A 25784-nucleotide genomic window follows, 5' to 3' on the forward strand; every position below is an offset into this window, starting at 1 on the left:
AGAAATGTTCTTATTGAAATATCTACAAGGGGCCACAATGTGTGTATGGCATTGACCACATAGCTGGAATGTATGTGTGCATGCAAGAAAGATAAAACAGAGAAAGCTTAAACAGACTCCCTTCCTAACTGTGAAAATGTTAGGAGAAATATGAATTTATTTCTTTATATCTCAGTACCCCTGCAGTGTAGGTATTCTGGCACTTTCCCAAAAGAATAAAGAAAATAAAGAAAAGCAATTCGCTCTCCCTGGGGAGCGGACAAGACTGGGCACGTGCTTGATCTCTTAATTTCAAACGTACTCACTACAAATGAAAATAGTTAAATTACTGTAGATTTGCTTTCACCTCCAAGTCAGTATTATCTGGCTTCTTGCCCTTTCTGTGCTTTTAGCTATTTTAGAATATCAAGTTTTTAGACTTGGTGGAATATGTCAATCAAACTGGGATGCCGAACTGTATCTCATTTCAAGAAAGTAAGTGAGGCTGGAGACATATTGAGCATGATTTGTTCTTCTTAGTTGCCTTCCTCTGTGAAATAAGGGATGATGGGCAAATGTTGCTGACATTCCTAAACAAGAGCAAACATAATTATCAGCAAATGAAAGGAAGTCTAACCCAGTACAGCCAGCTCTTATTATAATTACTTGATGAGAGAGATTGATAAACAGCAGGATTGTAGGTAAATTAAAACTATAGGCATTCTGCTTTATGTAATACGAATGTCTAAAAGTTTTAATTTGCCTACGGTCCTGCTCTTTATCGATCTTACTCATCAAGTAATAAAAATTTATATATTCTATTGTGTTCTGCATTTTTTATTGCACAGTCAGAATTGATTTTGCAATGGGGTAAGTAAAGTTTGAGTTTTAGAAAGTTAAAAGCTTTTTCAGTATGCTTGATGAGGACATTAAGTTACGAAATGTTTCTTAAAAGTTGGGGTACTGTTTGGCTGAATCTACACATGTATAAATAACCCTGTGATAATTCTTTTTTTTTTAAAAAAAAAATGTTTAAAAATATATATGGAATTTCTCATTAGCTCACCATCGCCATCTAGTGTCACTTTTGTATAATGTACTTAAAACACATTTAAAATGTTATATTTGCAGCTGTATAACCGAGTCCTTGGTTGTTGCTAAGTTCCCAGTATGGCACCTGTGGGCATCATTGCATCCCCAGACATTTCTCTGATGCTAGTCAAGGCTCCCAGTCCCTCCCATTACTTTTTTTTTTACTGGTTTTTTTTTTACTGCTTGAGAAGGTTTCTTCTTTGTGGAGGTACTGCCAGCTTTTTCTGTGCTTTATTGGTTTTTTTGGGTGCAGATGTTTTGCCTGTGGTTGGTTATTCTAAGCATCACTAGTTTCTATGAAAAGTGTATTTTGAGATATCCACTATAGTTTCTTAGACTTCAAAAGTCCTCCCAGGGCCAAAATGTTGTTTGTGGCACTGGTCTATTGAGTTTTTAAGATGTGAGAAAGTTGAGTCTGAAGGGCACACTCTTTGGGAGGTGTTCTTGAATTACTTTGCTCAAGAGATAAAACGAATTATACTAGTAGTTACAGTTAGAAAGCAACATTGCGAGTGAAAATAAGAAAGGTTGGACTTTGCAAGAAATTTTTCAAAAAGGACAGAGTGACAAGAAAGCGGTATAATTGTATCAGCTCTGAAATTTACTGAGTGTGTGAGGAAATGTACAGCAATACTTCGCTCAGCTCCAGCCTATTTTGCCTGCTGGTGGACTCTGAATTTCACCATAGCTTCTCAAAAAGTCTTCTGTTAAAGAATTCTCTTCTTCTTACCTCTTTGGTAAGTGGTTATTAGGCATGAGAGGTGAATCAGATACTCTTAATGGGTTTCTTTAAAAAGAAACAGTTTCTCCCTAAGTGGAGAAAACAAGCAAAAACAAAGCAGCCAAAATCTTTTTTGAAAATGTCAGCTTTGTGATTAAAGTAATTAACTAAAATACTTCCTTTCCCCCTCTGTCACAACCTCTTCAATCTGTTACTTATGTTTAATATTAAAAAAACTTTTCACTAACACACACAAACACATGTGTGTGTGCATGTAATACTGTTTATATACTGTATGTATATGTTTCCCAGATATTTATTTATAGGTCATACAATCCAAACAGAACTAAATTCACACAAGACAATTGATTCAAATGGGCTACAGTATATTTAATTCTGTGCTGGAATATGGCCATAGTGTTTAGTCAATGTTTGTGTAATTCTGCTCTTAATATATTTAAAGTAAGCTCTCTTTTTGTATTTAAAGCTGTCTTTTGGGGAGATATTGCCTTAGATGATGAAGACTTAAAAATGTTTCATATTGACAGAACAATTGATCTTACGCAACATTCAAATGAAAGACTTGGACATAATACAGGTAAGCTGCTAAATATTTCAATTTATTAGAATGTAACCAGTGTTTTGTCATGAGCACTTGCAATACATTTGTTTTCTTATGGAGCAAAAAATCCCATATGAATAAAGATATTTATTCAAAACATTTATGCCTCACCTTCATGTTACATATAGCAATTGCCTACAATAAACACAACTATAATCACAGTACAGTAACGTAAAGCACAATTCAAAATGAGAGATTGAGAAATAATCAGTTTGAGAGATCACAATGATAAAGTCAGACAAGCACATAAGCTTGTTGCTATAAAATACTGTTTACCCATCATGGAAATGTCATCAGAGGTGGGGCAGGTTGATCTCTTGCAGCAGGGACTTGCAGAATCTAAGTGCTATGGAGAAGGCTATCCTGTTCCATACCTGCTAACTGAATTTCTGGTAGTGACCTTCCTCCTGTGACTTGAGGGGAAGCTAATGAAGGTAGGAATGATCCTTTAGGTATCCTCCCCCCCCAAAAAAAATTCAGTCTTTAAAGAAAATAACCAGCACTTTGACAGTGATGTTGCTGTAACAATTCATTCAGATTAGCTGGCTCCAAGTGACTTTCCATCACGAAACATTTGATGTAAATGGTTCAACCTTTACCTGACCATGGGCCTCGTTGTTTTGTTAATTCTGTGCTCCCTAGGTACAAAGACTAGGAATAAATCAGCATTTCTCCCAATGCAGTGGTGTAAAAAGTAGAGTTCTCCAAGGTTCAATATCAGGACCTGATCTTTTTAATTTCTTCATAAATGACTGGAAGTTAGGGGTGAGCAATAAGGTAACCAAGTTGGCTGGACTCACCAAAGTTCATACAAAACATTCTCCTTCTGAGTGTGTTGTCTGGGGATTGAGTGGAGACAAAAATGACCTTATATACCATGCCTACCATGTGCATAAGGACCAGGGAAAATGTTATAGATACCTATGGGGCTTTCCATGGGAAGAAATGCTGAGAACAGTTTGTTAATGCATGGTACAGCTGTGTAAATACCCAGCTTACGTTAACAAGCCTGGGAAGTACAGTGTGATGATGAGGAAACTGCAGGCCATCCTTATTAGTGAGTGTCGATTGTAACGGAGAGGATCTGATCTATGCTGCACCCCAGATCTATGCAGAAGGAAGCAGAGAGCAGCTTGGATGAATTTCATATCCTCATTCCACTTTCCCATGACCTGCCAACGAAATCTGTTTGGTGTGTGTGAAACAGAAACCAATTCTATTTCAAGCCAACCCCATACCTGATGACGAGGATATATGCACTATGCAATCCCTGGCTTTTTGTCCATACTTCAGACATGGGCAGGAGAATATATTTCTGTGTTTCTGCTTTGGAGAAGCTGTTGGATGCAGCATACCTACTTGAATCAGCCTGACAGCCTTTTAAGCACCACAGAGCCTAGGACTTGCCGATCAGAAGGTTGGTGGTTCGAATCCCCGCGACAGGGTGAGCTCCCATTGCTCGGTCCCTGCTCCTGCCAACCTAGCAGTTCGAAAGCACATTAAAGTGCAAGTAGATAAATAGGTACTGCTCCTGCGGGAAGGTAAACGGCGTTTCCGTGCACTGCTCTGGTTCGCCAGAAGAGGCTTAGTCATGCTGGCCACATGACCAGGAAGCTGTACGCTGGCTCCCTTGGCCAATAAAGCGAGATGAGCACCGTAACCCCAGAGTCGGTCACGACTGGACCTAATGGTCAGGGGTCCCTTTACCTTTTTAATAACCTCTGCATATGGATAAATTTCCTTGGATAGAAACAGCGAAGGAAAATAATCTCAACTACGGTTCCATTCTACTTACCTGTTTATAACTAAGGTGGAGCCCAAATTTTAAATGTTCAAACTATTGACTTGAATTAAATGAAAGAAATGAAAATGGATGGGCAAAACTGGGAGCTTATTTCTGGGGTGGTGTCCTGCAGATCATAACCTGGAGCAGGGGAGGACCAGAGAAGCTCAACAGATGAGCAGGACCACGGATAGCTCCCTGTGGAGCTGTGTGCTTTCTGGCCAGATATAGCACACCCAAGCCAGGGCGGCACTCCAGACAGGATTTGAAAGGAAATTGCAGTCTTAAGTAGTCATGCTGCACCTGTTGGTAGTTATTCCTCTGCCCCTCTAAATAATGGCTATTAAAGAGGCTGCACACCCTATTATTCAGGTGCTGGCTGCAGTGGAGGAGGTGACCCTCCTGCTGCTCTTAGAGATGGCATGGAGGCCAAAAGGGGTCTTCTTGCACTGTGAAGCATTCTCAGACTGGGAGGAGTAAGACAGAGTTACCACCTTGTACAAGCAAAGACTGCTTGCTCTTGGGGCTCTTTTCCTGTGGGAACTGCTGGTAAGATGAAATCTTTTGTACACTTTCTGGGGATGATTCTACCCCCAAACATCCCAGTCCTTGATGTCCTGTGCCCCTCCTTGAAAAATGGGCAAGATAAATGGATTGACAAATTGGTAAAAACTGGTAAGAGAATGTGGGTTGTTGCTTTTTGGTTAGGTGCTTTTCTCTCTGTCTCTTTCTCTATTTTCCTTTCACATCTGTGTCAGCAGTAGCACTTCTTTCAGATACCACCAGCTGCAAGTTGCTGTCTCCCACCCCCTGAATGTAGTGTTGACCAAAGCATGGATGCCACCATATCCCATGCCTTTGAATGATAGGGACATTCTGGGGGGAAATGTCAGCCAATAAGAGCAGATTTTACTTACTTACTCACTTGCCAGCTTATATGCTATCTCTCCCTTCCTTCAAAGGAGCCCAGGGCAGCAAACACATTAAAACTAAAACAATGCAATTGAAACATTTAAAAACAACCTTTTAAGATCAATCATCTGCTCTCATCTGGGACAGGCCTTTCAGCCATCAAACGCCTGGGATTTGGCATTGGGGGTAAGTTTGCTGTTCACCCCCGAAATTTGTCCCATGCCTGAAAAGCAGCACCATAATTTCCTATTAAAACCAATTCAGCCTCAGGTCTCTTCCCTCCTTTGCAAGCTTTTTCCTTTACACCGTGGCTGGCTGGACAGTTCTGCATCACAACTGCCATGTACACAATGTTCTTCCCTGCCATACAGCCTTGAAACAAGTTACCTTTCATCCAAAGAGAACTGCGTAGGAGCAGTGCAACAAAGCACAGTCTTCACCTTAAGATCTGAAGGTGTTTTTGTGCAATTCATAATAGATAGAGATTTGTTTCATCAGTTAAGTAATGCCAGAATGAGTTTTTAATAGGAAAAAATGCCCCGAGAAAAATTCTTTAGAACTTCCATAATTATATCCCTGATTTATTAACATGAAATCTGCGTACAGCATGCAAACAATTATAAAGCACTAATCTGTGCTAACATGTTTACATTGTTAGCAGTGGAGTCTAATTCAAAGAAAATACATCTGTTTACTTCTCTGGGAAACACTTCCAACTGCTGCTGTGATGTCTATCTATACTAACAACCATGTAACTGTTGACTCGGGGCAGGACTTTGGGTCCCATTTAGAAGTGAGACCCAAAATGCAGCAGGTCAGCTGCATATTCCTGCATTGGAGGGGGTCAGACTAGATTTCCCTCAGAGTCACTTCCAGATCTATAAATCTATGATCTGTATTTTGAAGCGATTGCAGTTGTACATATAATCATATAAAGAGGATGTAAGACTATTCAAAATAATACTAATACTAATATTAATACTAATACTAATATAATGTATTACTTATATCCTGCTCATCTGGATGGGTTTCCCCAGCCACTCTGGGCAGCTTCCAACAGGAGATTAAAAATACATTAAAACATCAGTCATTAAAAAACTTCCCTAAACAGGGCTGCCTTCAGAGGTCTTCTAAATGTCATATAGTTTTTTATTTCCTTGACATCTGGTGGGAGGGCGTTCCACAGCGTGGGTGCCACTACCGAGAAGGCCCTCTCCCTGGTTCCCTGTAGCTTTGCTTCTCACAGTGAGGGAACCGCTAGAAGGCCCTCGGCGCTGGACCTCAGTGTCCGGGCCGAACGAAGTATGTGAAGTAGTGCACTTTCATATCTAAAGAGAGCCCACCTCCATCCCCCAGTAAGACCAGTTGTAGTATAAGATCACGTAACTATTCTGCTTGTTTCAGTTGCGATTCACCTGGAAGTGAAAGCACTTCATTTTCTTCTCCTCTGGCCAAATGAATTGCCAAATGACCAGGATTAAATGGCCTGACCTGCTCTTCCTTCTTTAACAGCACCGTGATATTCAGAGATCAGAAAGTTTAGCTTTCTACAGTATGGGAGAGAAATATTATCACCTCAGAATATCTGCAACCTGCTGTTCAAAGCATAGCTAGAATTGCCAGAATCAATCCCTTTCCCCAGTCCATGGGCATTTTTTTTTACAAAAGTAATTTTTAGAGTTCTGCCTTCTGGTCAATTAAAAATAATAATGAATGTACTATTTTTACACTTTCTCGTCATTTTTTTGCTTATCTTTTCTTAAAATCACCTGTTTGTTCTAAGTAGTAGAATCTTTTGATCTTTTTAAAGATCTTGATTTAAATGTTAATAGATTCAGTTAATTCCACCCACCCCCACCACAACAAGTAGTTTTAATTAGCTTTGAACTGTTTCACAGTCTAATTTTGCTGACAGATAAACACAGCAAGGTGAATCACTTCTCAGACTTGAACATAAGTGATTATTTTGTTTAGCCTGCATTCTTGCTTTGGATTCACAAACATCTGAAAAACCATTATATATATATATTACAATATACAACACCTCTCAGATTAATATTCTTCATGTCTTTCTTGGGAAACATGCATGCTCACTGCCAGAAAAAGCAGAATATTATTCTTTAGGCAAAGTTATGTTATTTCAGGAAATGTTACTTTCTATAGCTGCATTACTATGACACATTGTGAAAAAAGTGGAAATATTTAGAATCAGGGAGTTTTTCATTCTAATTCTTGAAGTAGAACTATTATATATTTTTAAACATGAACAATAGTGCAGTTTATCTGTACATTAATCTAACATTTCTTATAGAATCAAAAATTCATTTTTGGAATCTGAAGGTATGGGACTATTAATAAATTTGAACAATGAACAACAAATGAAAATTATTGTCTTTAAGGCAGCGGTACGACTTACTTGGGAGCAAGCCCCATTGAACTCTATGGCACTTATATCTGAGTAGACCTGTATGGAATTCCACTGCTAAGGATACTTACCGGTATCTCTTCTGTGTAGTTATTCACTTTCTTTCGTTGTGTTTGTTTTTTCATAAATAAAGTATTACATCAATGGGCAGTAAATGTTGGTGTGCTGTCTAGTACACTCTGGTGCTATAAAATATCTCATTCAGAAGGAATGTCTTAAAGTATTGTCTCATTCCCTTAAAATCTAAGCAAAAATTTGAGAAATTTTTCTTGAGGGCCGCTGCAGCTATGTGACAGTGTAAAGCAAATAATTACACAGATTATTGAGCAACCATGCAACTAGCTTGCCTTTTATGGCACTGTGTACTTTGTAATATGTCTTTGAAGATTGCCATTTGGGAAGCTCGCGTGGAAACTGTATGTCAAAAGAATTCAGAGAATTGCTGAAATGGCTAACCTATGTTTCATTGTACCGCTTTAAGCCTTTTTTTTAAAAAAAATCATTCCAGTGCTTCTGTAACAAGCAGGAATAATGGTTCTTTAGTATTAGATATTTTTTACAAATATCAGTAATGGGGATTTTATGAAGTCACCCAAAAGCCCTCTATACAATGAAGCTGCTGGTGATACATTTAACGCTTGAAGACAATTGCAGACAGACCGTTCAAAGGCAAAAGAAGTCAAACAAATGCTATCAGAAGAGATCTGATTTTTGTGGCATGGTGAATATTGAGATAAAGGATCTGGCTGTTCCTGTAATTCATTTTTAGGACTCTATCCATCAGTTCCTCAGCTATTAGTACTAGAGTTACTGGAGTACCTGATAACTTAGCATCCTTGTATGCCTTCCAGTCTTAGTAAAAACCACACGTATGTCAATAACTTTAAGTGTATCATAGTTTGACATCACACCTGGAGGTACACACTCTACTGTGAATTGCATCCAATGTGAATTCAACTATCTTGTATTTTTTAAATCGTATTTTTTATCTGTCTCCTCAGTACTCTCGGATACCTGTGCTTTATCCAAGTCTGTAGAATTGCGTATCTCTGAAATAATAATAAAGTTTGCCATTCATAGTACTGAGACTTGTCAAGGCCCTGGGGGGAATTGGCAAATTGTAATTAGATGATGTAACTGTTGTAAATTGTTGAAATGCCAAAGTTATGCTGGCTGGCATTTTGGAATGCATGCTAAAAAAAACCCAAAACCTTATGACAACAAATTTGTTTTTGTTTCATTCTCAATAGAATGTTAATGGTCAAAAGAATGTTAAAGACACATTTCTTTAGCATCTCCTCACATTCAGAAAATTTCTTTCCCCCCACCTCAGTTTTTTGTAAACTCATGTGCTCAATGTATGCGTGCAGTTTCTTATTGAATTTTCTTCTTTTAAAAGGTGGTTTTGGAGAGCGTGCAGTGTCAAAAAAAAGTGATGCCCTGTTTCAGCTTATAGACAGCATAAGAAGATTTGGTTCAGGTATTGTACAATTCCAGTAGGTAAATGGCCAGATTTTACAATGCCACTGAGTACTGTAAGATTTGTCTCCATCACAATCCACAGAGGAGTGCACACATTGATTTGCTAGCTCTTGCATGTACCAGCTTCTCTGAGATCAGTGGAGGCACACAAACTGCGTACAGACGGGGTTTCTCTATTGAGATCAGTGGACAAGCTCTATATATGCTGTGAGTAAAAGAGACCCTAAAAAAATTAAAAATGATTGGGCTGAACTGCTTAAGCCTAGTTTATGAGAAATGGGAAACTCTGAAAAGTGACTAAATTTATCCCAAAGTTCAAGTTTGACAGATCCTATTTTACATTTAATTTCTGGAATCTAAATATGGAAGGCAAATCCAAATTACAATTACCGCTTGGTGCCTCTCAGTATATGACTTACTGTTCATTCATTGGGAAATGCAATAATATAGGTTGGTGCTATGGTCACTGATACGTTAGTGGCTGAGATAAATTTGCATCCACTGTTGAGGGAAAAAGTGGTGGGGTGTCAAGGCTCAGAGAATACTATCCCTCCCCAAAGAAAAGTCCTTACCATGTCATTTATTCAGTATTCACACAGAGAGAGAAAGGGGCATAGTCTATATGCAATGATGGTGTTGCTCCAAGTAAAGTCCCACCCCCATTCGTCTCCCCTAATCTACGTTATAATCTGAGCCTTCTGCCACTGAGCTCTCTGTTCTACTACTCTCAACGCCCATCTGGTCCTGGGAGAAGGGTGTGTGTGTCAGGAATGCTTTCCAAGGACATTGAGTCTGTCAGCTGTCTCTCCCCTCTTCCTCCTTCTCCTTGCTATTCCTCTTCCAATATTCCCCAGCTTCTCCGCTCTGCACCCTCTGAACTATGCCCTTCTGCAAACCACTGATCTAAATCTATACTGTCCTCCTGTTCTCAGGAAGGGTCAGGAGAAGGGGGGTGTCGGTTCCAACCATTCCTCCTCAGTCCAGTTTCTGACATAGGGGAAGTAGCTGCAGAAGGAATGAGGTATCTACAGGAGAAGAGTTAGGATCCTCTTTCTGCCTACCGCCTACCACCATCTCTCTTGCAAATTTTCCTTCAACAGGGGCACCCAGTTTTGGAAAACTGACTTGGCTGTGTAACATCATGCAGCCCTGGTAGTCTTAATTTGCCTGCTTCTTTTGAATGTTTAAGTGCTTTTTATATAACAACGTGTGTGAATCCTTATAAATAAAGATTCAGTTATACAACTGTATCTGACTAACCACTGCATTAAGGCAAAGTTTCATAGGACTGGCAACAGGATCCTGTGTGCCAGTTCAAGGAAGCTGTTCTGCTGTCTCAGGACTTCAACCCAGTTCCAAGTCTGGTACTATGGCACCAGCATGCCTGTTTTCCAGGGATTTTTCAAGCAAGTGCAAACATGGCAACGAAGAAATGAGCTGCATGGTTGCATGGATTTGGCATCGGTGCATGATAAACAGCTCCATAGTATTGAGCTGTTAGTTCAATTCATTTTAAGTATTTGTTAATTCATGTTTGTCCATTGCATTGCAAGTCTGGGTATATATAGGGGGGAAATCCTTCTATCTTTGAAGAAGATATTTTCATTAATGAAATTTTAAGCATTTTGTTCCATTTTCTATTATAAATATCATTGCAGGTTTCCAGCAAAATAATATAACAAAGGGAAGAGCAGCTCTAACATTCTCAGGGAGCTATGAGAAGAAACGGTTTCCACGAGCAGCTACATCACGCACAGAACGGATATGGCCTGGGGGTGTCATTCCATATGTTATAGGAGGAAATTTCACTGGTAAGAAAGACAAAAGATACACTTTTATCCTTGAAGGAATTGACCCTTAGAATTAGTAGAATTTAAAAAAAATGAAACAGAGGTCTTGAAATGGATTCTCTCTTTCTTGTTTTCTAGGTGTCCTGGCTATATATTACAATTACAAACTCTGAAATAAATGCATATTTTATAGTACAAGTGTCTTTATACAATTGTAGCTCATTTAAAGCTTTCTTTACAAATGCTTTAATTCCTAAAAATTAAATGTAACTTGAAAATGCTGTGAATCAAGTAGCACTCAAGTGACTAAGGGGCAGTGTGTGGTAGCAAACTAACTCAACTTTTCCTTTTATCATAATACCTTGAGATTCAGGTCAACTTAAATACACATATAGTTTAGCTTATACGAAAATGTTGCAGTTCCTGTGCTCAATGACTCCAAGATGCCTCTTTTCCACTGAAACAGATTCAATGTACATTTCACATGGTTGGCTAAAAGAAATAGCCATACATCACAGTTAAATATCAGGAGAGCTTTCTAATATATTTAAAAGCATGTGTGACATGATAAAACAACACACAGGTTCTTATCCAGCAAGGGATATGTTCCCAGAAACCTGCATCAACATGCATTTGCCCTCCAAGTGGATAGGAGCATGTGATGGTGGAAGGAGATAGGGAGAGAGAGGAATAAGGGCAATTTTCTTGCCAAAAAAGTATACTGGAACACAGATATATCTATCTCTGCTTCCCAATTAAAATGAATAGTCTTTCTCGGTCAGAGATTTCTAATTTAAATGATACGGAATGGGAGCTAATTGTTTAGAACGAGTGATTGGGACCAGTCTTACTCCAAAATTATTGTATGCCAAAGGCAATGTACATCAGATTTGGCAAAAAAAAAAAAGGCTCAGAAAAGGGAGAAAGACTCCTATTAGTTGCCAAGCAAATGAAAAGTCCAGTCACTGTGTCAGCTCATCATTCACTCCTCTTTCATCTACTGCTCATTATCTCCTGCAATATTGTATGGAAATTTATCCTGGAATCATGCAGCTGTGTTTGGCAAACCTGCATAGATTAGAGAGCTCTGAGCACTGTGTGTTCTGTAGCCCAGTCTCCGTTCTGTTGGTATAGGTGGTTTTTGATGCCAGAATGCCGAAGCAATGATCAGGTCCATGTGTGCAAGAAATTCTGTTGCAGTTTGTGTTATGCTTTTGTCGGGTCAGCTCTTTTTCCCCACATAAGCTATGCATGCACACCATTAGGAAGAGAGGTCTGCACATGGCATGCCTATTGCACAAACCAACAGATGAAACAGTTGTGTGAGTCTGCACTCTCTGAAGTTACACTCTGCTCATTCCTGTTTTTGGAATGCATGCATATTGTAGAGGCAGCTGAAGAAATGTGAAAACACATGCAGGAGTGACCAGTCAGTAATGTCTGTGCATTCAAAGCATCCTGCAAATATTTCATTCTGCTGCCTATAGCTTAGTTCAGTGCTGTTTTTTCACATTGCTTTTAGCCTCTCAGTCTGACATTTCTATCAATGTAAATTTTTGTCTCTTGCATGCACAAAGAAGACGACACAATGGTAGACTGTTTTTGTATCAGTAGCATCTAATGCAGGAGCTTTTAAACTTCCAGATGTTGCTGGTTTCCACCTCCCATGAGACTTAGCTAACATGGCCTTGGATAATGGGAGTTGTACTTCAGCCACCATCTGGAGGACCCCAAGTTCTCTTCCCCTGACCCAACGGACTAATACTGAAGTCCCAGTACAACAATAAAGAAACCAAACGTCATGGCTTCTCAACATGCAGCACACCTGCACCAGTTGGGACTCACTAACTTAAGCCATTCCAGGTGTGATGTTCCAACAGTGGCTCAATAAACCTCTTCTGCTGCTTGCCTTGCATTGTAAAATGGGGTGGGGTTGACAGGGCGTTGCTATAATTTACCACAAATTAAAACACATTAAAACAGATTAAAGTTATTTAAAATTTTTAAAAATTGGATAGGTCATAAAATATCAAGAACTCTACCATCAGCATTCTCCAAGAACTCTATAGCGAAGGAGCCAGATGTTTTGTAGTTTTATATTTTGATTTTGTTCTGTGAACCACCTTGAGACTTTCAGGTATATGGCGGTATATAAATAATAATAATAATAATAATAATAATAATAATAATAATAATAATAATAATACCTTTGTGGAGAGTGATTTCCACAACTTAGGGGCTTGCATAGACAATATGTTATCAAACGTTTGACAAGATGTGGGTGATGGACTGTGCCTTTGCATTTAGAGGTCACAGGATGTTCAAACCTGGGGTGAAGAGTCAATCTGACATTTCACCCATTTCCTTCTGAACACAGGGTTGTATCTACTGGTGGCTTTGTGCTAAAGGAAGCACTGCCACTCGTGTAACTTAACACACCCATTTTTATCAATCCCTCCTACCAGTTGCAGCCCTCTATGCCATATCCTGTGCTGTTCTGGAGGATCCCGCAGCTGTCAAGCGTAGCTTTTGAGTAGGGTAGGATGACAAGAAAATCACTTCTGCTAGCACAAAGCCACTGTTGGATATAACTTAGAAGTAATGAAAAAATGTAATGTTATGAATTCACCTTGTAGGATTTGTGTGCATATTGGGGTACATTTTGGAAAATGTTGCCCTTGCTGTGCAAAGTTTATACTATTTGCTAGTCACTGTTTTCATTGCTTATTTCCCAAAACCTGCATTCAGTATTAGTTTGCGCTTGAAACACTCTTGCTTGTTTCAAGTGCAAGTGTTTCCCCCCCAAAACTATCAAATTTACTTGAATGGTGTTGGCGTGAAACAGGATACATTTTTTCTCTCTAAAAATCATTTGTGTATTTCATTGCAAACATTGATTCCAGGCAGTCAACGAGCAATGTTCAAGCAGGCAATGCGGCATTGGGAAAAATATACCTGCGTTACATTCATTGAGCGAAGTGACGAAGAAAGTTACATTGTGTTTACATACAGGCCTTGTGGGTAAGTTGGTGAAAGTATGCTTAATGTACTCATGTGGTATGCTTAGAAGCACACAACTGGAACGGATGAGAAGATTGTTGCTGCAAGGCACACAGATCTACACTCTCTGCCTTGATCACAGTGCGCCAGTTGAGATGGTGCACTGCAGAAAGTTACGCGTAGAGCAAATTGCTTCAGTTGACTCAAGCAAGTGAGATGACTTAGGGGAAAGCCAAGTCCTATCAAAAAGTATGTGTACGTGCACGTGTGTATTTTAAATTTAAAAGATATTTACAATGATCCCCTCTTTGTGTATTGAATATCAATTTGCAGCATCGCCTTCTTTGCAAATGTGCATCGTACATGCATGTGGTACATGAGAAGAGTTTTATTACTATTTATCTGAAGCCAAATATAAAAAGTATAATGTAAACTCAAGACCCATGTCTGAGGTTTTCCAAGTATGCAAATGCTCCACATGTATGTGGAGCTTACATGTGTAGAATGACTTTGCCATTCATTGCAACATTTGAGACAGTTTTCTACATGTATCCTATTGTATGTACAAAGCTACCTCAGAATTTGAAGAAATTGAAGATTCTACGTTATTTGAAAGTTTTATAGACACCAGCTGGTGAACACACAAAGCTCTGAATAAGGCTCACAGTATCCATTTGATGTATATAATCAGCTTTCTGTAATTAAATATGCCTTTATAGGGGGCAGGGAAATCAGTTAGTGAATCTGAGGCACATTTATCAGTATTGTAAGCATACATACACTTTGAAGTTAATTCTGTTGAAAATGAAACTTTGTCATCCCCCATGTGGTCTACACTTAGCTCTCCTACATGTTTTTGTAGGAAATCTTTAAACCTTGTCAAAGTCAGCAGTGTTGTTGTATTACACATAAAGGTAAAGGTACCCCTGACCATTAGGTCCAGTCGCTGATGACTCTGGGGTTGTTTGCTCATCTTACTCTATAGGCCGAGGGAGCCTGCGTTTGTCGGCAGACAGCTTCTGGGTCATGTGGCCAGCATGACTAAGCCGCTTCTGGCGAACCAGAGCAGCGCACGGAGTTTACCTTCCCGGCAGAGTGCTACCTATTGACGTGTTTTTGAACTGCTAGGTGGGCAGGAGCTGGGACTGAACAACAGGAGTTCACCCCGCCGTGGGGATTCAAACTGCTGACCTTCCAATTGGCAAGCCCTAGGCTCTGTGGTTTAGAGCACAGCTCCACCCACGTCCCCTTGTATTACACATATTGCAGCATATAATGCTGGTTACAAAAGAATGGATGTGTGATGGCACCCTGTGTTGTAATGAGCATTTGTGTCAAAACTAGTTCAAGACTGTGGTACTCATAGTTGTTATTAGGGCAACTACCCTGCAATGTATACCACATGTGTATTAGATATTCTGCTCGCTGCAAGCATATAAAGAGCTAGTCCCTTGTAACCTTATCTGGTGGGCATACCCAGTGGGATTTTAGTTTTTCTCTCCCATTTGAATGGCAAACCTTGTGCCATATCACAATGACTTTGAACCCCTCTTTGCTTTCAGGAGGTTTGCCATGCAACATGCAGGGCTGGCTGTTTGAAAAAGCTCTTTGCTTTGCACAACTAGCTGCATAGTTCTTAGTATCCAGGTCCCTTGTTCAGTGGAATCTAAGATATGGTGCACTCTCTGAGTCCTCTCCAAGGTAAATAGGACTTCTAGTGCCGCCTTTGAATAATTTTGATTTAGAAGTTGAAATCATGGGGGGGGGTGTTTCATTAATAGTCTCTGCCTACCAATGATAATTACTTAGAGTAACCTCTTTGACAGAGGAACAGGGGAACTGTGATCCTGTTGTTTCTTCTCAATCTCTCAGTGACTTTCAATGCCATTGACCACAGTATCATCTGGACTATCTTCTTGTGTTGGGAGGGGGGCACTGTTTTATAGTGGCTCTACTGCTACTTGTGGGGCCAGGTTCAGTGAGTTGCACTGGGTGACTATGAATCGTAGCCGGTTCAGAGTAGACCCAATGAAATTCATTGACCTAAATGTCATTAATTTCAATAAGTCTCCTCTAGTTGCGACTTGTTGTTGTTGTTTAGTCGTTTAGTCGTGTCCGACTTTTTGTGACCCAATGGACCAGAGCACACCAGGCATTCCTGTCTTCCATTGCCTCCCGCAGTTGGGTCAGGCTCATGTTTGTAGCTTCGAGAACACTGTCCAGCCATCTCGTCCTCTGTCGTCCCCTTCTCCTTGTGCCCTCAATCTTTCCTAACTTCAGGGTCTTTTCCAGGGAGTCTTCTCTTCTCATGAGGTGGCCAAAGTATTGGAGCCTCAGCTTCAGGATCTGTCCTTCCAGTGAGCACTCAGGGCTGATTTCCTTCAGAATGGATACGTTTGATCTTCTTGCAGCCCATGGGACTCTCAAGAGTCTCCTCCAGCACCATAATTCAAAAGCATCAATTCTTCGGTAATCAGCCTTCTTTATGGTCCAGCTCTCACTTCCATACATCACTACTGGGAAAACCATGGCTTTAACTATACGGACCTTTGTTGGCAAGGTGATGTCAACTAGTTGTGACTAATATTAGATATAACTCTATGTGCCTCCCACCTGGCAATTATGTTGTGTGATGCCTCAGGGCACTATTTTGTCTCCAGTGCTTTTCAACATCTATATGAAACTCTTGAGAGCCGTTATTAGGAGATTTGGGTTGCAGTGTCATCAGTTAATATTTACAAACCCTCCAAAGGTCAGATTCATGTGCTTTCCCATACAGTAACAAGAAAACACAGGCAGCAAAACTTAGTTTCAAAAAGTGGTAAAATGTTTCTAAATTATTTATATAGAAACACAATGATGACTTGCTAAAGCCGCACGGTCTGGGCTTAGAGCGATTATCTCAGACGTCCTTTCTGGTTGGATTCACATGGTGGAAGAGAGAGGAAACAAGGTTTTTGGTAAACTTCCATCCCAAGGTGAGGGGGTGTGACTTAGTTTAGTCTGACAGAACTGTGTACTCGGCTCAAATAACCTTGATGGAGGGAGTTCCTATAACCAACTTCAGGTGATCTTTTTATCAGGACAGGGATACCCTAGCCACTGTGGTTCATGTGTTGGTAACCTCACGCCTGGATTATTGTAATGTGCTTGGAATTAGTTCGGAAACTGTAGCTAGTACAGAATCTGGCAGTAATGCTTGCTTTTGCACATACTGTATCTATTTTAAAAGTGCTGCACTATCTGCCTGTTAGGTACAGAGCCATTTTCAAAGTTTTGTTGGTGGCATAGAATGTCCTAAATAACTCAGGACCACAATACCTGAATGGTCACCTCCCCCTGCTGAGAGCCTGAGGGCCCTCCTCCTGCCTCAATCCACCTGGCCTAGGGCAAGGCCTGGCAGGTTTTATAAGACTGATGCTGCTCCTCAACAGAGCAGCATTCTTTTAAATTGTTTTTTATATTCTTTAAAATTCCTTTTTTTAGTGTAAGGGCATTTTGTGGGATGTGCCTGGGAGGAAAGGAGTGGGGGAGAGCAGTGGGAGGCCCAGTTACAGTGGTTCTGGGTAGGAGGAGAAGGTATGGTGTGGGAGGAGGGGGAGGCCAGGTAGGGGGCAGCCGGCACAGGCTGTTAGTGACTGTGCCATGTGCCATGTGCCATGTGCCAGCCCCTCCGGTCTGCAACTGCTGCTGTTGAATGCCAGGTCAGCCCAGAATAAAATCTCCCTCATCCACGATCTGATTATACAGTGATTTTGACAGCAAAGTATGTATTTCACAAACGATCTTAAGACTTACTTAGTCAAAACAAAGTTAGTTCTGAATTTTCATATGCAGAGTAATAGTTCTGCTTTCTGGCTTAAAGGGAAACTGCAGACTCATTAACGAGAAAACTAGCTAGATGATCTCATAAACTGACTTTTGCATTGTGAATTATCTTGCAACTAGAGATGGAAGGTATTTCGAGTTATCGTGCTCATGCAAGGGGGTGTTCAGTTCATATAATGTTAGCCTTCTGCTGTCATTGTATAAGATGCTTTAGACTATCACACCTTTTACAGTCCAGCTGCCTAAATAAACACTAAGCACTTGACCTGGTTCTGTTTCCAAATTCCTCTAATCAGCTTAAAGCCCATCTTTAGGCTTTTAACTCTCAGGAGCATGAAAAAAAGATATTACTCAAACAGCAAGTTTAATGTCATCTTTAGAATGTTTCGCGCTCTCTCAGACTGTCAGGTATTGCACTTTACTTGCCATTATTGATAAGCTAGAATGATTAAATGGAATTAGAGATTCATAAATAGTTAGTGCCTTTAACTACTGTCTGGTGCAATAAAGATTAAAGAAATCAAGATCTGGAAAGTCAGGCTTTTGGCATGGTTTGCAGAGGATTGCTGGGCTTTGTGCCAAACACACCTAGCAGAAGTGGCCGCAATAGTGACACAGACCACAGTGTTCTTTTTGAGCATCACTCTTTTGTATTCCTAACCCTTTGACTCAGTACTGTTGCCTTAGTGGTAGTCTAGGCACTTAATTGGATGAATCAGATATGTTCTTGGCAGGCCACTCCAAGCAGTGAGTCCCAATGACCCTGTTGTGGTCTATAGTAAGGCGGTCATTTTAAGACTCTGTTGCTGATGATGGCTGCTTTCTTTTGAAGTACATCTAATTATCAGCATGAAACTCCTAAAATGCACTAAGTGTTATGAGCATTAAGAAACTGCTGTGGACAGCTGATTTTGAAAATACACTGGTGCCTCGGGTTACAGACGCTTCAGGTTACAGACTCGCTGACCCAGAAATAGTACTTCGGGTTAAGAACTTTACCTCAGGATGAGAACAGAAATCATGCGGCAGCGACACGGCGGCAGCGGGAGGCCCCATTAGCTAAAGTGGTACCAGGTTAAGAACAGTTTCAGGTTAAGAACGGACCGAATTAAGTTCTTAACCTGAGGTACCACTGTATTCTAATATTTAGTTCTTTTTCAGTAATGTAACTGCATATGTACATAGCAAGCTGCCTTATACTGAGTTAGACCATTGATTTATCCAGCTCAGCGTTGGCTACACTAGCTAGAAGCGGCTCTCTGTGGCAACAAGTCTTTCCCAGCCCTACTCTTACTTGTTTTCTCCTGCCTGGACAGCTCAGTTGGTTAGAGCATGGTGCTAATAACGCCAAGGTTGCAGGTTAACTAGATTTTTATGAATTAAGATATGCAGCGCTATTAGAAGGTAACAAATGTATTCATTGGTGATCTACAGAGAGCAGCAAGACGCTTGTGGGGGAGCAGGTGGGGATATTGGGGCTGAACAGATGGGAAGAAGAGATTATATGTAGTACAGACTTAGAATGATTAACTTTTGTTTTTCAAAAAGGAAAAAAAAGGAAAAAGGAAAAATAATTTTCCTAAGATGTGGTGCTTATAACTAAAATACTTTACACCCCCCCTACTCCAACATGACGTACATGACCTTAAAAAGCAGTGGATTGCTGAAATGGGTCAGAAGCTGATCATAAGTTACTATCTTCAGAGGATTTAAATCCCCTGTCTTAAACAGAGAGCTCTATTTCACTAACCCATTAGCTTTAAAAGAGTATTGTTTTGCAAAGTGGGTTTTCATAAAGCTTGTTTTTATGCAGACCTATGCCTACTCTGGGCTAAAAATATTCAGTTTATACATAAAGGATCCTGCTTGCATAATAAATTATATAAACACATAATATATGTATTTAATTCATTCAATTTAAGCTGTGAGTCAAACTGTATTTTTTAAAAAAAGGTCCATTGACACCAAGAGGACTTTAAATTGACTGAATCATCATATTTTAGACAAACTTATATTCTATAGCAGTTTGTAGTGTGGTGGAGGTGAGCTCAGGCAAGGGCATTTCCTAGGCATCTTTCAAAAATCATGTGAACTAGTATCCTCTTTCAGAACATTTTATCCAAAGTGTGATTCTAATGGAATCTTTTTGCCACATAATCCGGCTATCACATCTTTGCTCATGTTCGAAGTTTTATTTCTGTGATGTTTAGGATTAGTTTGCTCCAAGCCAATATAGAAGGTTGTCATTCATCATTTCTGAGAGCATTGCCACATCAATATGATTCCCAGTCAGGAGAACCCTTGAGGGAAGAATTTAAGGGAACAATACGTGTGTAGATACTTAAGCGTTGTGATTTTATTGCGGAGGAGTTCAGAAGCAAAAAAAATCGGGGAGTGTGAACTAGGAGGCTACAGACCAGCAGCTCAACCACTGTACAATGCAGAGTTCAGAGAATGTGGTGTGGGCATTGACTTCCTGGGACCCAAAGTTATTCCATGGGACTGCTATTCTTTTTAACTGAGTCCAAACTTGAGCAAGCCCTGTGCTTGCAGTGGCTATAACAGATGATGTGGTCCCTTCTTCTTCTTCTTCTTCTTCTTCTTCTTCTTCTTCTTCTTCTTCTTCTTCTTCTTCTTCTTCTTCTTCTTCTTCTTCTTCTTCTCCTTCTTCTCCTCCTCCTCCTCCTCCTCCTCCTCCTCCTCCTCCTCCTTCGGATGAGGGTTCTGAATTGCGTCACTCTCAGCAGGAGGGATCAGTTTTGGATCTAGTAGATTCATGGGCAGCTTTGTTCTGCCTTCCACCAGTTCAAGGCCCTGTGGTTTATGCCACTGGTGGGAACACAATGGTCTGTAGTTTCATGATGGCAACACTTTCCGTGGGGGCCTCCGGACCACTCACAACCAGCAGATGTTGGCAGATGACCACCTCTGCCATATCCTAAACCCCTCCAGCAGCAAAGATCAGGGGATTAGGACTTTCCACCCTTCAACCTCAACATGTATTTGGGGACACATTTCTTAATTTTGTAATATTTATTTGTATTGTTGCTGTTGTAGCTCATCACCCATTAGTATGTTCCAAATTGCCAGATGAAGTCCATTGCTTTAAAAGTTGTATTCTGCTGAGTCACATTCGTAGCAGATCCACTGAAATCAATGAACGAGTGAGTCATAAGTCACAAGTCCATTGGATTCAGTGGGTTTACTCTGAGTTGGACTTAATTGGATACAACCCTGCTTATATCCTCTGTGGTAAATAATTGTTTCAGTCTCATTAGTCATGTCTCTGTGCTCCTAAATTGCTTAGAGGTTTTATCAAGTGGTATACAAAATATAAGTAAAGGGGGGAAAATTGGCTAAATCTACTACCATCCAGAATTCCCAGGGCCTTTATGCTTTAAAAAAAGATATTTGGCAAAAGGTGCATCTAAACATCATATATGATACCTGGAAATTCAAGAGGAATTTAAGTTGGTGAATTGGCACCGGAAGAAATGATTAGCCCCTCTCCCAGAGTTCCACAGAGACAAAAAAATTATTCAGGCTACCATCAATGGTAGCTACTATTAAAGCTTTTAAGTGACACCAGAATCTCCTGTCATCATGTCTGGTTTGTGTTAGAACTGACTAGAAAAAATAATAATTAATGGCTTTCTTTTTATAAATATGTTTTATATCACAGTTTGGAATACTCCACAACTTGAAAGCATATTTAATGACTTTCAAATCACTAGGTGTTAAAAATATTTAAATGTATCTGCAGCCCCACATTAAACTGATAGAATTTGAGGGGGAAGTGACGTTGCACCATTTTTTCCTCAGAAATGCTTTCCTTTGTGAGTCATTTACTTTTGCTGGTGATTGAATTAATTTTGGCTGACCTCCTCAAGGACCATATGATTTTAAGCGTTCATGCTGTAAAAACAAATGCTTCTTATACCTCCACCCCTATCTCCAAGAAGAAAATTGTACAATTAAACGTTTACTTTTTTTATCTAAAAAGAGAGAGAGAGCCAAAGTTTAATCTTCTTGACAAACCACAGAAAAGTAATGATTTTCAGAAGATTAAAATGCAAATTGCAGCACCTTTTTGGCAACGAGCAATATTCACATAAGTTTTCATCTGTGTTCTTCTTCTAAATTACAGGTGCTGTTCTTATGTAGGCCGAAGGGGTAATGGCCCTCAGGCAATTTCTATTGGCAAGAACTGTGATAAATTTGGAATTGTTGTTCATGAGCTGGGACATGTGATAGGATTTTGGCATGAACACACAAGACCAGACAGAGATGATCATGTAACCATCATCAGAGAAAACATTCAGCCAGGTGAGACCATTTTAGTGTGCTTTCTTATATTTTAGTGTAGTGTCTTATATTTTAAAATGCTGCTCCATTTTATTTGCTTGTGGCTCTTGAGGTTCTTGCACATTGGTTTAACTGGATAGTGCTAAAACAGCAAAATTCAGCTGTGCTGATCAGAGTGGGTGTTTATATGAGACATTTGCATTATGCAAGGTAAAGGTAAAGGACCCCTGGCAGTTAAGTCCAGTCGTGAACAACTCTGGGGTTGCAGTGCTCATATCGCTTTACTGGCTGAGGGAGCTGACATTTGTCCGCAGACAGTTTTTCTGGGTCATGTGGCCAGCATGAGTAAGCAACTTCTGGTGAAACCACGGAAGTGCCATTTACCTTCTTGCCGGAGCAGTACCTATTAATCTAGTTGCACTTTGATGTGCTTTTGAACTGCTAGGTTGGCAGGAGCAGGGACCAAGCAACAGGAGCTCACCCTGTTGTGGGGATTTGAACTGCCGACCTTCTGATCGGCAAGTCCTAGGCTCTGTGGTTTAACCCACAGCGCCACCCGCATCCCAACAGCGCCACCTGCGTCCCTATTATGCAAGGTACTTTGTGTTAATACAGTGAATACTTAGTAAAAGCAATTGAATAGCTTACGCAGTCTCCATAGCCTCAAGCTGCCTGCTTGGCAGTTTACCCTTGTTTGAAAAAGCTGTTGTTGTTGTTGTTAATTGGTTATATTGAAGGTATGTGCCCCTAGACATCTTTGCAGATGATTTATTTGTCTCTAACACTTGAGTGAGTGAACCACATCTTTAAACCCTGTAAGAAACTATTTGAATGTCCTGGGTGCATAGAGAGAAATGTCTCTATATTTGGAAATGAAGAATAGGAGCAGCCAGTAGAATATGGAAAAGGGTTGGTTGTGAGGAGAAACTATGCGATGGTTGAAATTATGTTCATACATGGTAGTACAAGGCTCCAATGAAGATGATAAAGACCTTTGAAAATTAAAAATATGCTGTAGATAATAAATAATAATGAGTGTATGAATGGGTTACAAAATCAGTTCCACATTATGTTAACAGCATCAAAAAACCTTGATTTTTATGTTCCCACAGCAACAGTCAGAGTAGCAAACATGACATTAAGAATATATAATGAATGAGTCAGATAAGGACAGAAAGTAGTCCCAGAATATTTGTCTCCATTTGGCTTTCTTCCTATTCAGCATAGCACGTAGCACAGTAAGATGGGGTTTCATAGGACTGTTAAAAGAATAATTTGATTCATGAGGAAAAATTGATATTTAAGAATGATTGCATTAAGAATGAATCAAAAAGCTGTTGATAGTTGTGCAGAAACGTTTAGCTTCATCAGTACTGAGTTTCTCTGACTGAATGAGGAATGGCTAAGGCGAACTTGCCAGATTATGAACAGGTGATACCTGAGAGTCTGACATATAAATGTAATATTTGTTCCTGAGGGGCATAGCATCAAAACCTTAAAAAACACTATACCACCAGTACTTTGCAATAGTTGTAAGATGTGAAAACTCACCTTTGGATCCCAATGTTGTGGCAGGAATTGGTCAAGGTTGCCCAGAAACACCATTCAGTGCTCCAAACAAATGGATAGAGGAAAAGTTAGGATAGAGTTTAAAACTTGATGTGCCCCTCCTCTCCTGCCTCCCTTTCTCTCTGCCTAATGTGTCCAGTTATAGAGAGGCTGGATGTGCTTCAGGAAATACTAAAATGCATTGTACTGGGCCAGAAAAATAAAACATCCTACAAAAGTCCTGAGGTGGTTTCAAAGTCTCAAGATCAGCCCATTCCATCTCAGACCACTATGGGTTGCCTCGAATTCTGAGGAGGTCTAAATATCTCCAAAGTGCCTATATTCACTCATGCATTGTCAGAGATGAATGCACAGCAGTACTGTATGTAAGTAGAAGGGCTGGGACTTCTGTTTTCTTCTGTTTTTCTCTTTCTTTTTAGGAAAGGCTTACATGAGATCTTGCTTATGAATTATAGGTCAGGAGTACAACTTTTTGAAGATGGAGCCTGGAGAAGTGAATTCTCTGGGGGAGCCATATGATTTTGATAGCATTATGCACTATGCCAGGAACACCTTCTCAAGGTTGGAGTCTCAGGTTATACCTTTTGACTTTTAATTCCATTCTTCTTTGTGTATATATTTTATAGATGTAGTAGTTTTGATTCAGGCAATTGACCAAAGAGGTTTCTCATGTTGTAGCTCCTCAAGCTAATAGTTGTGAAAATGGTTCTCTTAGATATGTCTGATTATTTTATAAGTATGTTCTCATAATGATCATTGATAGACTTTTCTTACACTTGTCTTACAGTAATCCCCACTTTAAAAGAAAAAGAAAAAAACTGCTCCCTTGCTCTCAGAGTTTTCTTGTTCATAGTAGACAATGGGGAACTTCCTGGGCTAGGTTGCTAGATCATAGCCATTACCTTCAACGGGAACAAGTCCTATTTTGTCACTAGGAGGGAGCAAAATAGAATAAACCTTCTCAGAACACAAAGGGATAAAGGTGCCAAGGTGAAAAAGGGTTATTCCAGGCTACTATATAAAACATTTTGCCAGTAACAGGAACAATGCGGAATGTTCCCAGCCATTATATATTAGAATTTCTGTTACTCGTAGAGATTAGATCTTTTCTTAATTGTGAGTGACACTAATTTGATCATTTTTAGATTACTGTGGTGGAAAATGAAACCTTCAGAAAGCACTCATGGTGCTTGGTAACAGGATGAATCAATCTGACTTTGTTCTTTTATGCATTTCTTTTGAATGTGGTCCCCCATAGACAGGCAGGCTTTTTATTTATTGATTTCCCCCCATAATCAATTCCACCACAGTTCAAAAGATTGCGTCTACCGTTGACTATGATTATAAAAGTAAGAGTTTTCTGATAGACCTATGACCCTTTTCAAAGATTGCATTGATAAATAAATGCTTAGAATAAAGTATGCTAGCATGGTGAACAGCACCTGATCGAAGCAGTCTATAAAAATAATTTACCTTGTATATATTCAAGCAGTTGTGGAAACGATTGGGAACAAGAAAATGATTATGGTTCCTCAAAAGCAAATGCAGCATTTGAAGCAGATTTCATTGTACTAATTATATGAAAACTAACAGTTTAGTGTGGGATATGTTGCTCTTGATATTAATTTAATTTCATTGCACGATATCAATTGATGTTCGGAATTGTTGACAGTTTCCTAAGGAATAGGGACTTGAGCAGAACAGTTTCCCAAACTGTTGTTGCATGGTTGTCAACAACAAACCAATTTAATCAAACAAGCCACTCTCGAGTTTTCCATTATGCCTGCTATTTATTAATTATATTATTTTAGATCTAATTTGGCCAAGAACATTGCAATATACATAAGCAAAAGTTAGATTTTGATAGCTTAGTTTGATATGAAACCTGATTGGGTTTCTTGTTTTTTGTTTTTTTTAGGGGCATGTTTCTGGACACCATCCTTCCTTCCCGTGATGATAATGGAATCCGACCAGCCATTGGTCAGCGCACAAGATTAAGTAAAGGAGATATTGCACAAGCCAGAAAGCTGTACAGATGTCCAGGTACCGCACCATAAAACATATGCCCAATAAAGCATGCTTTCCTGCAGAATTCATGAGCACTAACGGATAGTTTTGAATAATCTGTTTCTAATCGATTTTCATTCAGGCAGTTAATGCATATTTGAAAGCTGAGATCGTAAGCATTTTAAAGTGTGGTAGCTCTGGGACATTAGGCACTAAGGTATGAATGGCCTGAATCTGAATTTACTGACTCATATGGCATTTCTGTGCTT

General features: G+C 39.7%; 1 protein-coding gene across 3 annotated transcripts in view; it reads left to right on the top strand.

The window, feature by feature from the left end:
* Positions 1–25784, top strand: part of TLL1 (tolloid like 1) — a 118140-nt gene that overhangs the window by 50234 nt on the left and 42122 nt on the right. For 2 of the 3 annotated variants that reach the window (XM_081925991.1, XM_081925993.1), the window contains exons 2-8: positions 2280–2390; positions 8934–9014; positions 10675–10827; positions 13710–13827; positions 21782–21960; positions 23964–24069; positions 25427–25551. In XM_081925991.1, coding sequence (XP_081782117.1) covers positions 2280–2390; positions 8934–9014; positions 10675–10827; positions 13710–13827; positions 21782–21960; positions 23964–24069; positions 25427–25551 — 873 coding nt within the window. Of the gene's footprint in view, positions 1–2279; positions 2391–8933; positions 9015–10674; positions 10828–13709; positions 13828–21781; positions 21961–23963; positions 24083–25426; positions 25552–25784 lie in introns of those variants that run through there. The other variant, XM_081925992.1, reaches the window with a different exon arrangement.

This window comes from Podarcis melisellensis (assembly GCF_964234715.1).
Source record: "Podarcis melisellensis genome assembly, chromosome: 9".
Lineage (NCBI taxonomy): Eukaryota > Metazoa > Chordata > Lepidosauria > Squamata > Lacertidae > Podarcis > Podarcis melisellensis.